The sequence below is a fragment of the Rhyacophila brunnea genome, unplaced genomic scaffold (genome assembly GCF_057557595.1).
Source record: "Rhyacophila brunnea isolate RB1 unplaced genomic scaffold, BYU_Rbru_1.0 scaffold_16, whole genome shotgun sequence".
In the NCBI taxonomy this organism is placed as follows: domain Eukaryota; kingdom Metazoa; phylum Arthropoda; class Insecta; order Trichoptera; family Rhyacophilidae; genus Rhyacophila; species Rhyacophila brunnea.
The window spans coordinates 1,183,095-1,198,193 of NW_028232816.1; the positions used below are offsets into that span (position 1 = coordinate 1,183,095).

At 35.0% G+C, this 15,099-nt stretch overlaps 1 protein-coding gene across 1 annotated transcript; it reads right to left on the bottom strand.

Moving 5' to 3' along the window:
• Positions 1–869: 869 nt before the first annotated feature.
• Positions 870–10,944, bottom strand: LOC147074136 (uncharacterized). Its single transcript, XM_085943911.1, has 3 exons — positions 9,766–10,944; positions 7,656–7,808; positions 870–1,004 (listed from the first exon to the last, which is right to left on the bottom strand). Exons 1-3 carry the CDS (start codon positions 9,913–9,915, stop codon positions 870–872), a joined length of 438 nt encoding a protein of 145 aa, XP_085800037.1. The 5' UTR covers positions 9,916–10,944.
• Positions 10,945–15,099: the final 4,155 nt, after the last annotated feature.

Genomic DNA, 15,099 nt, shown 5'->3' on the forward strand with positions numbered 1-15,099 from the left:
TTTCAGTAGAATGTGTAAAAAAAAATCAGTAGATTCGACAAAATATCAGTAGTTGAAGTAGTCAATGGTTGAAGTGTTGAAGATATCATCAGTGTTGACATTATAAAAGAAAAAAAACCCAATTTAATTTTTTTTATCACCTTCAGATTAATATTATACAAAATCACTTTCACATGAAGGGTAGGATCCTCGGAGAGACTGGAACTTTAGCATCGTCACGACCCGATAAAGAGTGAGTAAGTACCTATATTATGGAGCTAGTCGGCACTTATTCAATCTTTTAGGTTACACATTACCTAGATATATACGTAGAGCAGTTTGTGTGTGACAGCACCATTAGTACCATAATACCTACAAAGTTCAATACCTACATTATTGTTAATCAGAAGCTACACGGAATAATTATTATTAACTGTATTTCGGCAACACACTCAAAATACCTACTAGATACTTACAACAGAAGAGAAAGTTGTCAAGTTATCTCTAGCACATTGCATACCTACGATTGTTAATACGCAAACATGGAAGTCAAGCAAGAATGTGAAGGTCAATCTGATACCGAAGACAAGTTTGATGTAACAACTAGCCATCAAAACAGAACTGAGATGCGCACCTATATAAAACAGGAGACCACAGACGAATTCAGTTGCGATTCTTAGGTTATTTTTTTTATTAAGTTCTTTCCTGCGACTTTTTATAATTATTTTAGCATAATACTAACGATAAGTTTATATTTTTTACAAATTGTTTAAGAACATCCTAGGATGTCAAACTTTCATTCAAAAAATGTCCTTATAACATACAATTAGACAGCTAGCCACAATAATTATATATTGTTATAAAATAAGCGAGCTTAGAATTGTTTTTTTTTATGTGATTACAAAAATGTATGATGTTTCCTTCAGTATCCGGCTACGCATCTCACTGAAATTAAACTCGAGGTTCACCTCCAGCTGGTTGACGTCAAACGCGAGTTCTTTGCAGACGCAATACACCATTCCCCACTGAAAAGAAAGCCGATACATTACACGACTGGTCCTACTTTTCGCCCCTCCCGTTGTCTATGGATGACCTGTCATTATCTATAGAGTGCTCATACTGACGCGTCTGTCGTGTTCACTTGTCGGAGTATTATTAGTTTCAGATTTCTTTCAGATTATTTTAACGTATCTTGGAGACCTTGGAGTTTACCTAGTTTAGTGGTTATGTGTTATTAATAATTGGAAGTGACGATCAAAGTATGTAAACTTCTTGTGTATAATATCATAATACACTAGGACGTTTGTCAATGTGACAGACGATTCTAAACGACAATAACTAATAACTTATTTATACTCCAGTCATTATAGAATACCAAACTCTACTTGCAAGTTTTTTTTTATTAAAAAATAGTATGAAAGTAGACCACTCGTTGCTTGTGCAAAAAGTTATGATCAGGCTTTTTTAATCTAAAGATGGCGGTGGCACAACACAAACATGTACCCTCCAAACCAATCCAAATCAATCCACCCCGAACACACTCGGTCTTATTTGAGCGTATTACGAGGCCCTACGTTTGGCCGTGAAGTATCAGCAGTTGTTTGAAATGAATCAGGAGCAGATACCCAAAGCTGACATCGCCAAGTTTTCGAAACGTTAAGAAAAAATAATGACTTGAATGATAATTATAAGATGCAAAAAAAAACAGAACTAAAACAATACGGACAAACAAAACAATGTGAAGAGATCTTCACGTCCGCAATAAGATGTCGCAATTTTGAATGCAATTAATTTAGCTTTTGTGGCAACCAGGTAGGACGGCCCGACAGGCCCAACAATTGGTTAGCCCGACTAAGCTTCCCTCCCTGAGCACATTCTCCACATTCCCAGATATGGTTTGCATCCTGTAGTTCTCCGCCACATGGACAATCTCATATAGCTTGGCAGCGAATCCACAATAGCATGTCAAAAACTGCACAATTGGATACTGCGCTGAATGTAGATAAAATAAATGTTCAATAAATTGCGATCAGCTCCTATATTGCAGTGCATGCAGTTCGACTGGCATTTGCTGACAAGACTTGGGTTGTAGGTATGATTTTACTCGATTCATCTCACTGTCTCAGAGTTACCGGGTTGTAATTAATTACAGTAGGTATAGATTTAGTCTTAGTGATTATTATTTAAATTTAATATGTTTGCTACCCAATCATCAGTACTGTCATCTCCGTCCAAGTCGGGAGCGAGAAGAGGCATTCGTCTCCCGCTCAGTGTGATGGTTTTTCGTCTGTCATTAGGACTTCGAAGGTGATCAAATTAAAACATCGGAATTTTATTCAGAAACGGCAAGGTTTATTTTGTGTAACACTATTAAGTTACATTTTTATAATTTCATGAATGCGTAGCGCGAGTTAATCATGTTTAGTGCAAGAACGCAGTGGTCGCGCGGGAGCGGCGCGGCGGCGTCTTGCGAAACTCAAACGTATAACCGTGTGTACAATGTTCGTAGACAGTTATTTTTTTGGGGCATAATACACACGGCTATATGTTTGAGTTTCGCAAGACGCCAAATGACTACGGACGAGCACTGGCGTTGCCAATATTAAATTTTGGCGCCAAACAAGTACAGCGTTGCCGGTTTATTATTATTTATTTTCGCAATCAACCCTTACTATTTGTAGGCTTGATACTGATTCGGGCTTCTCCAGATCCACAGAGACATACCCAAATGGGGACCATTTGGAAGTGTAACAGTACCTACCTATATATAAACAAATAATTCCGGTATTTTTTCAACAGTATAATTAAAAATAAACTCACGTCTTTTAAAGTGACAAGACTGTCTATAAACAATTATTGCATTTATATAGTTTTTCACCAGTATGTGTTTTGAGATAACCTTTTGTCATGCACTTAGATGAACACACAGCACATGTGTACACTTTTTCGACTGTATGTGTAATTTTATGTCTTTTAAGACTACCTTTCGTGGAAAATTTAAACGAACAACTATCACATTCAAATGGCTTCTCAGCACTATGACGTGTCATTTTATGCATTTTGAGATTACCTAACTGCGAGCATTTAAAAGAACATACATCACACTCGTAGGGCTTTTCACCCGTGTGTGTTCTTTTATGCAATTTTAAATCACTGAGCTGTCTGAATTTAATTGAACATAAATCGCACTGATATGGTCGTTCGCCAGTATGTGCCATTTTATGTAATTTAAGATTACCTCGTTGGGTGCAACTAAATGAACATATATTGCATTGGTAAGGCTTTTCGCCAGTATGTATCTTATTATGTCTTTTAAGATAACCTTGCGTCGTACATTTATATAAACAAACTTCGCATTGAAATGGTTTTTCACCAGTATGCGTCATTTTATGTGTTTTTAGATTACTAAACTGCCAGAATTTATGTGAACACACATCGCATTCATATAATTTTTCGCCAGTATGTGTCAGTTTATGCCTTTTTAAATTATTGACCTGAGAACATGTAAATGGACACACGTCACAATGATATGGTTTTTCAATAGTATGTATCGGTTTATGTATACTAAGAGATGGAAGCTGCAATTCTTCAAATGGACCAGATTTATCGCTATTGTCTTTATTTTTCCCAGTAGGACTGTTTTTATTTGTTTTGAAGTTTTCAATCATCTTGCATGATATTTGGTGACTTTTTAGAGTATTTGAGGATCCAAACACTTCGTAACAACTACTGCAGATAAAATTACGTGGAAAAGGTAGAATTCTTTTCAATTTTATTTGTACCACTTTCTGAAAGCAAAGAAACTTTACTTCTTGTTTGATGCTTTGCTCATCAATAGTTATATTTGAATGCTTTTCATCTTGGATTTTACTTAGTTTGATGAGATTTTCCACTTTACTAAATGTGTCCTTACTGGTGCTAGATGGTGAGCTCTCATAGTTATTGGGACTTTCTGTGAAGCATATCTGCTGAGAAATCTGCAAAACAGTATTTTACGATTAATTACCTATGTTTGCCTTACATTATATTTCTTACTTATTACTTACAGTAGCACAACGTGGTATGAAGAGGTACATGCTGGGCTTAATGCGAAAGGACAAAAAGAGTAATGAATGGATAAGTAAACAGACAAGGGTTTGCGAAGTAATAGAATTCTCTAAAGACATCAAATGGAAATGGGTTGGACACATAGCTCGAAGAAGGGACAATCGTTGGAAAATCTAGTCATCCAGAGGTACAAATCGTCCGCAAAGTAAGCCTAGCGGCCGCTGGATTGATTTAATGATAAAGTTCTGCGGAAGTAGGTGGCAACGTAATGCACAGGACGAAGAGAAGTGGAATCAGCATGGAAAAGCCTTCCTCCAGCAGTGGATAGATTCAGGGTGTTATTTAATTATCTAATTGTAATCGACTTTAGAACATCTAAAGGATTTACTATCGGTTGTCACCTAAATAGGTTTTATTTAACAATAACATTGTACACGACTAAATAAATCCTATGTCATATTACTATGCCAAATTATTATCAGCTAAGCTTAGCTTTTCTTATTAATTTAATTTAATAAAAAGCAAATTTTAATCCTACTTATTTCTCATTTAGGTATTTAATATCTGGACCGGTTTCTTCCGCCTCAGAGGGACATTTTCAACTAAAGAATATTCAGCACAGCAGGCGTTTGCAACAAATTCAAAAACAATTACCTAACAAAATTGCGCTGGATTTGTGACTATTTTCAAATCAAATCAAATCAAATTTATTTTACATAATAATAAACATAACAAATTATAAATTCAAAGCGTTCACGACATGACATAAAATAAGTGTTAATAATTTTTAAAAATAAAAATACAGAGAATACGTAATAAAATAAGAAATAAAAAAAAATAACAAAATAAAAGTAGATGGAAGCACACAGAGTGAAATTTGATAGAACCTATCTTAAAAACTTATAAAACCCAATCCCAATTGGCATTACTAATGGTAGGTTAGTTCTGCACCGTGGGAGAACAAACAACGGATGCCCTCGATTCCTAAGGTAATTATCAGAGACACACAAGCAAACACTACCAAGAATGGCAGAGTTCACATTTACGCCGCGTATAAGTCGAAAAAATATGTAGCTAAATAAAGATCCCTTCTAAATTTTAAGCTACAGTATTTAAGCATCCCTGAGAGAAAATCAGTCGGATAGAGCCACGGATAATATCAATACAGCCGAAAGTAAAGGTGTCTTAAAAATTTCTTTTGGACTCTCTCCACCATAAAGCCGTACTTCAACTGATGCGGGGCCCAAACGATAGACCCACTCTCAAGTCTGCTTCTAACTAAGGAGTTATAGAGAATTTTTAGTACCGTAACACCCGAAAATGCCCGGGAAGTACGCAAGACAAAGCCCAACATCTTTAGCGCCTTTTTACAAAACTGGTATCTATATTTTCCCCGGTGGTCAGGACTCCACCAGATAATCTGTAACTTAATCACTGCCAGAGCCGAGTTAACTCGTCAAAGCATGTATGTCGCGTCGGGCCATGGCCAAGTTAACCCGTGCGTACTTGTAAACGTCATAACTGTTGAATAAACAGTGTGTATTTATTTTCTAAACAATATTATCATTTTTGTGTGAAAATAATATTTTTTCGAGTATATTATACTCGAGATACATGTGATTTTGGTAAGTTTTCACAAATATTTATCATTTTGTTCTTATTTCATATTTACTTATGGATTTATTTTATTTCAAAAATAGCTGGCCTACAAGTCTCCACCTAGTAAAAAATAGCTCAGAGTAATAAGGTACATAAATTATATAATTTCACTTTTAGTTACCTAGTATTAAAATGTCCACTATGAAATATGCCAATTAACAAATCTGACATCACACCATGTTTGCTCACATAGGGAATAATTCCGTGCAGCTAGTATAAATTAAGTTTATACCAGTGGCGAGGGGTGGAGGTAGGCTGTTAAGATTCGACATAAATAGTGTAAGTATACTAAACTTTGTTAGTAATATTTAATTGTTTTCATTGAACTAAAAACAAATTTGAAGACGGTGATTGTAACTTTTTAAAATTCAATTAAACCCTGCCTAAAACAAACCAATACCATAACAGTCCGAGATATATTATGGGCGATCCGACAAAAATAGTCACACTTTTTCAGACATACGTATTTTGTTTTCGTTGAATTTAGAATATATATTTCAGATGCATGGCCCCCACAAAGGGGGGGCTGACAGGGCTCTAGCCTGGAAGCCCGGGCTCAGGAAGGGCCCGGCGTGGCGAGTCGAACAGATAAGTCGCCTGTATCGCTATTTTTCTTCGATGATATTTTTATTAATTAAAATTATGTGGTTGTACGATACAATTTTTAATTGTGTATCGATACTCGACATCTCCATAATTCAAATGGATGTATTAAAAGATACAAAAAAACACTAAATATACACATTAATTTTACCGCGCACACCATTTGGAAAACGCTACTTTAGAGCGTCACACTGCCATTATCTTTAGCGATAGGTAGGGGGTGCGCCAAAAATCCTAGCCTGGGGCCCCACTTCAGGATGTGAGGGCTATGTTCCGATGTAATTGGTTTGTTTTTATATGTTTATTTAGCCCTGGCCAACCAAACCATAATAGATAAAATGTTCTTCTATCTATAAAGTAACTAAACTTTTGTGAGGTTTGATTTTTAATATATTGTTTAATAAACTGATTTTTAATATGAATAAAAGATTATTTTTTTACTATTATCTACTACGGTTTGGATTAGGGAGGTTTTAATTGAATTTTAAAAACTAACGAACACTATCTACGCATTGTAGTCTTAATTCAATAAAAACATAATTACAAGATAAAAAGAACTTTTTTATACGTTTTTAAATTTTTTGTTGAATCATATAAACTTGACTTGACTAGCTTAAACGATCAAAAAGTTATTTGTACTTGATAGAAAAAATACTGAAATGTCATTTTGACATTTCATATTGATTTCCATAGTAACGCACGTAAGTATATAATAATAATTTAGTTGCTACGACCCCAGACCCCTAGCAACCAATAATAGTGGATTAGATTACGGATTTCTTCAGAAATGACTTTTCATACAAAACAGAATTAACTGAAAATGAATTCAATTCTACTGAAAGATGGCTAAACGTAGTAAAAAAATGCATTGGCATCGTGTTCTGATATATTCTAAAAGTTTCAAATGTCTAGCTAGTCGGGAAGTTATTTAAAAATCGATTGAAAGATTTGTACCGGATAAACAACCACGAGACAAATAAGAATACAACCTAAATAAAAACCTTGTAAAATACGTTTGACTGACAATGATTAAAATGCACTATTAATCTTAACAGCCTACCTCCCCCTACGCCACTGCTTTATACGTCTTAATTATTTTTTCAATATATTTTATTATGAATTCTTTACCTGCGGTAATAAACAGGCGCGAACACAGAAAAATGATCAATTTAAAAAAAATCTATAAACATTTATTATTGATTTATTAAAGGCAGCTGGAGTGAATGTTGCAGGTCCCATCGCCATCTGTATTGACCCCATCTACAATCTATCACATCGCGTCGTGTACAATTTACACCTGTTTGAAATGGTAAAATTTTGTCGGGTTGATTGAATAATTGTAATGAATAATACAAAAATATTTTTACCTGATTTACCGTCTTGCAATCCGAGTAAGAACATCCAGCTACTGGATCATTGTATTCAAATGGACGTTTTATATCTTTATCGAAATCTTCATTAGAATTATCCGAATGGCCAACAGGTTCAGTCTTCATCTTGGCGATGTCTATCATGTTATGCTGAAACGAAACACGCATAATCAAATCAATCCTAAAAGCTTATGAAATATATACCGAACGTCTATCTTATGGGCAGAAAATAGGTAGGCAATAAATAAATAACGGTAATACTTGCAATTGCAGTGGTAACTAAGGGATATTAAACGCCTACAGGAACGCCCTAAAACCTGCTGGATTGACAATCTCATAAAGTTTGGTGGATGTACGTGGCAGTGAAGAACTAAGAACCGAGAAAAGTGGAAGGAGCTATGGGAGCTTTCATCCAGGAGTGGATCGATCCTGGCTGATGTTGATGACTTGCAATTGTTTACTATTATAGGTATTTTTTCGTATACATATGTAACAAATTTTATTATTCTTTTTATCATGCCATCGCCTAGCTGCACTCATACCAGTCACGGAGATTCTTGAGCCACGAAATGCTGCGTCACCCTCTGCTACCCTTACCGCTGATCTTTTCTTGGATGACAAGTTAGGTGATGCTCTACTTTTATCCTCTCATAATGTGGCCGAGCAACTGTAGTTTTCTGGTTTTCATACTGTTCAGAACTTCTTGGTCCTTTCCCATTCGATTGGAAACTTCAACATTTGTCACCAAGTTAGTCCAAGAAATTTTGAGGATGCATCTGTACAGCCACATCTCAAAAGCTTCAACTCTCGGCGTCTCATTTTGAGAAAGGCACCCCTTGCGATCATAATTATTCTAGTATTAAATGTTATAACGTCGTCACGTATTAATTCATCAAGAAACGATCACACGAAAGGTCGCTTTACTCGTATAATTGAATTAAAATCGTGGGTTAATAATTGTCGGTAACATCCGTCAGCCGATATTTATTGACAATATAACAACCGACGGATGATTTTTACAGAATATGACTCGTGTGGTTCCTGCCAAATGTTAATAAGTCGATAATTTAGCTTTTAATGTGCCTAGGTATATTATAAATACTAAATTTATTATGTATGCTAAAAAATAAACCAATGTCATTCGATATATATAGAACATGCACATAAAGCACAAAGAAATTGTGTTTGATTTTAGACGCATGACTTTAATGACATTAATATGGACGAAGTATCTGAAAACAAATGACACTCACTTTTTTGTCGTGTCTGCCGAATGGGATTATTCATATTTTAATATCAATATCGCTCGCTCAAATGAACATTGACATTAGAAACACTGTTCTAACGCCATCACAATAAAGGTGATATTGCTAGGTATAAATTCCCGATGCGTGATATCGCATAATGTAAATTGCGATATTTTGTCACGTGACGTCTACCTATACATGTGCAAATCTCGCTATGCGCGAATTTACTTGCTAGCTACTGTACTGAGTGCGTTGTCCATTAGTAAAGTGATTGCATGAATCATGATAAACTTCAAACGGTAATAATTACTCCGTAACATAATTCAAGACTACCAGCTTTTGGCATAACACAACGATGTTTAAACCACTAATTGCCATTTGCATGTTTAATAGGTACCTACATATTTATACAGATAGGTATACAATGTTAGGTTAGGTAGACTTTAGACACAGATACACAACACATTTTCATAAACAAAGTTGATTTCCTCTTATTATATTATTATAGGTAGGTAGCTACATAACAGTTGTCAATACAATGTAATGTAATTCATATGACATCGTCGCTGTAGGATTGGTTTGTCGAATAGACCAAATGTAAAATGTTCAGGAGATGAAAAACAAATTACATTATCTTATATTTAAATACATGGAAGTATTTAAATTGTTGCCTTTACAGCATATGAATGCTGTTTTCATTACAAAGCAATTTAAAGAAAAGGATGGTTCTTGTCTATTTAGATACCTACAAAAAATCATTCTGAATTAAAAGGATGATTTCGACAAAAACGGATATTCGACAAACCAATCTATAGCGACGACATGTGATCAAAGAACAGTGTACTTTCATATCAACATACCTCAACTTTGGAACTGTAATCGTCCGCATTGTCATGCTTTATATAGTTGATGTCGGCCTCCTGTCTATTCGCATGTTCTATGTGTATATCAATCCAATGCTGTCTTTCTGAACCAGATTCGTCTTCGCCTGGTTCGCGTTTGACATCCATTCTGTGTAATTAACTATTTATCGTTACCAAGGGTTTTATTGGTAACATAGAATGGAATGACAAGACCTCGTGACCATAGATAATAGATTCGCAAGAAGCAGTGTTGCCATCTTTTCAAAGTGGAATTATAGTACAGAGCCTCCAAAATTATAGTAGGTATTTGGGGAAAAATATAGTACGCGTTGTCATCTGTTGAAAATGTATAGGTATTTTGTTTCTCAGAAAAAAAAATTACGAAGAATTTGAGAAACTCCGAGGCTTCTTTTTATTTAGGTACCTCTTTCGATTTAAAATGCTTAAAGAATTCAAAAAAATTAATTTTAAAGCAAAGTCATGGAATTTTTTACGTTTTTCGAGCATTTTTTCCCCAAGTTCTCCAAATCTTCTTATATTGCAAAATTATAGTACATTGCACCAATTTTAGTACTTTTTACATATTTTTTCCGATATTCAAAATAATAGTAGGTATTTTGGGCGTACTATACCTGTTTTATATCGTACATAGTACGCAGCCAAAAATTATAGTACAAATACTATAATTCTGTGGCTATTTGACAGAAGCAGATATGTCGATTTTTGGTGTTTTGAGGTTTAAATGCAGATTTGTTATTCTATGTCTATATTTTTATTTGCCAAAATCAGATATGGCTTATCTCTTCTACTGACTTCATAATCAACGAAACAAGTTTCAGATATGTTTAAAATTAAGCAAGTCATATTATTTGCCAAAACAAGATATGGTACCATATCTGCTTCTGGCAAAATAATAAGTATTGAATATAATCAATGTATTCTATTTGCCAAAACAAGATATGGCTGCTGTTTTGGTAGTTACTGTTTTTTGTAGGAACAGTTTTTTTATTATAATGTCTTATAATAACTGAAATTGACAACTCTGATATTCTATCCTCAACATGGTGCAGCGAAAATGCAGTACTAGATGAGCAAGCCACAGAACACGCGATTCCAATGTCTGTGTCGTAAGCAGATCATGATATTCAAATTACCGAATCTCAACAAAACTTTGCCTCGTCGCATGACGAACCCCTTGCTCAACAGATAAGAAGAAATCAGCTCTTATAATCCGTGTACATCTAAATCTCGAAGCACGAATTCATTTCAAGAAAAAATCAAGAATAAAAGAAGATACATGAAGAACTTGAAAGACTGCGGCAAAGAGTATAAAACTCGTGGTGGTGTGGCTAAACCTGAAAAGCTGTTTATTCCATTAGAGTCCTGTTGCCGTTATAAATGTTTTAGCATGCTTAGTGAAAACAATCAGAAGGATATGTTCGCAAAAATTCTGGGAATGAATAGCAAAGACACGGTTGACCAATTCCTCGCAGACAACATTACCATTAATGACAAATTAATAGAGAGGAAAGGAAGAAGCAAAGGTGGTCAAGTAAAAGAACGCATGATTACAGCTATTTATAAAGTAAATTCAGTAAAAGTTTGCAAGAAGATGTTTCAGAATGTTTTTGGCGTATTCCGAAATAAAATTAATGTCGCAATTGTGAAAAAACGCAGCTCGGAAACAGGAATCATAGACGGTGACCAAAGAGGGCGTCACGAACCACACAATAAAAATAACATTGAAGAAATTTAAGTAACTAATCATATTAACAGGTTTCCGAAATACCGAAGTCACTACTCTCGAAGACATACAAGCAAGCTTTATTTATCTCCGCAACTTAATATTGCAAAGATGTATGATATGTATAAAAATGAATGGATTTCTCAACAGAAAATACCTTTTACATAATATTCTAAATATGCTTCAATTTTTCGTGAATTAGGCTACAAATTTAAAAGTCCTAGTAAAGACACTTGTAAAGTATGTGATACATATCACATTCAGATTAAGTGTGGAAATGATTTAGAAAGGAAAGCTGAACTTAATGAAAAAAAACGAACACTTGGCTAAGGCTGATCAATCATATAAGAAGAAAGAACACGACAAATTGTTATCTAAAACTAGTCAGTCCACTCGAATGCTAGTTTTTGATTTGCAACAAGGCCTGCCAACGCCTTCCCTGAATACCAACATAGTGTACTATAAAAGGCAACTGTGGACTTATAATTTTACAATTAGATATTGTAAAACAGATACCGCAAGCTGTTACATGTGGCATGAAGGGATTGCTGGTCGAGGTTCTGATCAAATAGCATCGTGCTTCGTACAGCATTTGCAGAATCTTCCAGAAACAGTACCTAACTAATATAGTAGCCTATTCAGACTCCTGTCCAGGGCAAAACAAAAACATAAACTTTTCTTCAGCATTGTCTTATTTTGTCAGTGAATCTGAACACGTGCATTCTATAGACCACAAATCTTGGAAGTGGGACACACCAGAATGGAATGCGACACGGATCATGCTAAGCAAAGCTAAAAAAATCTATTGAACTTAACATTAATATCCCACCAATTTGTACGAAATGTACGAGGCAAACATCCGTTTAATGTGGTGGAAATGTCAGCAGAAACTTTTCTCTCTTATTCAGACTTACTGAAAACCACTTTCATTAAGAAGTTAAAGTGTGTTGAAGGGCAACCGATCAATTGGCATAGTATAAAGTGGCGACGGTATGAAAAATAAGTCGGTGATATAAAATTCAAATACTCTCTGAATGATGAGGAGCCCTTCAGAACAATGCAGTTATTACGGAATTCTAGAGGGCGTCCACATATTCCTGTAATACCGAGGACTCATATGGCACCTGCCCCAATAAATCCTCAAAAAAAGAAGGACTTAGCATGATGTATTTGATAGATCCCGTGTATCATACTTTCTATAATTTACTTGAAACGAATTCTTCTGTACCCAATTATGGTGATGCTGAAACCAGCGAAGACGATTAAAACTTGGATGTTATTTTTAAGCTACCCGTAACTTTAAAATAATAATATGCCTAACCTAGATATGTGTGAGATATGGTACATTATTTTTAATATTGAATTTGCCAAAACCTGATATGTTCTTTAAAGTGATTTATAAGAAAAACTGTACTATTTAAATACAAATGCTTATAAGTAATTAAAACTCAGTTCATGTCTTCATAATATTTCATTAACTTTCTTTCATAACTAAATACATAGGATTTATCACAAGACACACAACATTCAAATTGCTCCCCTGAAAAGTAGGTGAAATGGTCATATCTGCTTCTGCCAAATAGCCACAGAATTATAGTACGGTTGGCAGCACTGGCAAGAGACGAAAAAAAGTATAGCACAACAAAAATACAATAGTTTTAAAAATCGGTAAAAATGTATTTTTGTCTGAAATATATTCGACAATTATTCCGTACAAAAAATAAAATTGATGCTCTCTTGCGTGAGCCGAGAAAAAAGTTTTTCAAGAAGTAAAAAAAGCCCTTTAATTTGATTTAAATTTTTTTTAAATTCTCTGGTTGGCATTGTCAGAAGAGGTATCTACAATATATTATATCTATCGACTTTAAATTTTCAAACGCTGTCTGCAGGTAGGTACCTATATTTATTTTTTATTTAGAGTGGTGTATAGAGATTTTTTCTCCGACAATCTTTGCGAGTTACGACTTTCATTCCGTGCGTACTTTATAGCGTAATTTGTGTCCCATATCAGTGCTTTCAACTGTAATGTAATTATAAATTTCGTACTATAAATATTTTCGTCTGTGTACCTATTTTGTACGATAATAATATAAAATACTATAATTTTGAATATCGGAAAAATACGCACAAGGTGCTAAAATTTCGATATTTCTGTAGGTGCTTAAAGACTTAATTGGTGCTATATTTTCGCAATTAAAGTAAATTTTGAGAACCTGAAAAAAAATGCTCTAAAAACGCAAAAAAGCCTTATAATTAATTTACCTACTAAATCTGGTGATTATAATTATTGTTCATTGTTATGTGGATATTCTGTGAAGTTTTCGTATTTCGAGGTTAGATTTCTGAAACTGTTTCCGACGTCGTCTTTTGCAATTACTTTCATATTTTTGTAATAAAACGACAAGAATTAATAGCATCTTATTATGGTGTTGGGTTTTTTACAAAATGTGTAGGAACATTACGATGATATTAAACTTTGTTTCAAACAATACTGGTACCTAGGTAATGGTATCTTTTATAACTTTCTTTTTAGACTAAACATATCCAAACCTTTACCTAATCTAGTACCAACCTAATCCAACCTTCTTCTTCTTTTTGTGCCATCCCCTAGCGGAGGTCGGCTACCATCAAGGCGATTATTTTATCTTTGTCGTCTGCTACCCGGAACAGTTCGGTAGAGCTGCACTCGTACCAATCACGGAGGTTCTTAAGCCACGAAATTCGGCGCCGTCCTCTGCTACGCTTCACATTGATCTTTCGTTTTTATTCTAGATGCCTTTATGGATACCTCGCATTTACTATCGAGGTTTCTTAAGGACTTTGGCACGCAAACTACTCTACTTGATGCTAGTCAAATGAAAATTGTGCCGGCTGAGAGAATATGCCTTATTGAAAACTGTTCTTCTACCCGCATCGGGTATTGCTAATTTGAATTCGGCCAAGGCCTATGAAACCGCCTTGCAAAACCCCTGGAAAATTCTTAGTTGCGCAAGGCGGAGGTGATTCTGATGAATATTTTGTCGTATTCATTGGGAACTGAGGACTGCGATTTGTAGTCGAGTTTTTTTCCCGTGGTAAAAGAAATGTAGCATAGGACTGATATTCTGAGCATATACTTATCCTATCTTATATGATTGCAGTCACTGGATCTGAAAGGCATGAATCATCATTTCATGTCACCATTGATTATTTTTATTCATTTATTACATCAATACAGAAATTAAAAAGTGCATCTCTTCCGGCCTCGTTTACCATGGTCCCCGTAAGGTCTCGAATGTCCGCATCTGCCATCTGTAATAAAAAGTTCAGGTTGTGCCGCTCCTTGCTAAAGATTTGACAATCTAGGAGTAAATGTAGGACGTCCTGGTCGCTTCCGTCGTCGCATGGACACTTTCCATCAGATGTTATTTTAAACCGGTGCAGGTATGCTCGCATGACTCCGTGACCTGTAAGAATCTGAGTCCCTTCTTGGCTCTGTAAATGAGAGCGATTTGTTTTAAACGTAAATCTACAGGCATAAGTCCTGCTAGAGCTTGCGTTGAATTGAGTGAAGCCGTGCGGTAAGCTCTGCATATTCGTATCGCTAG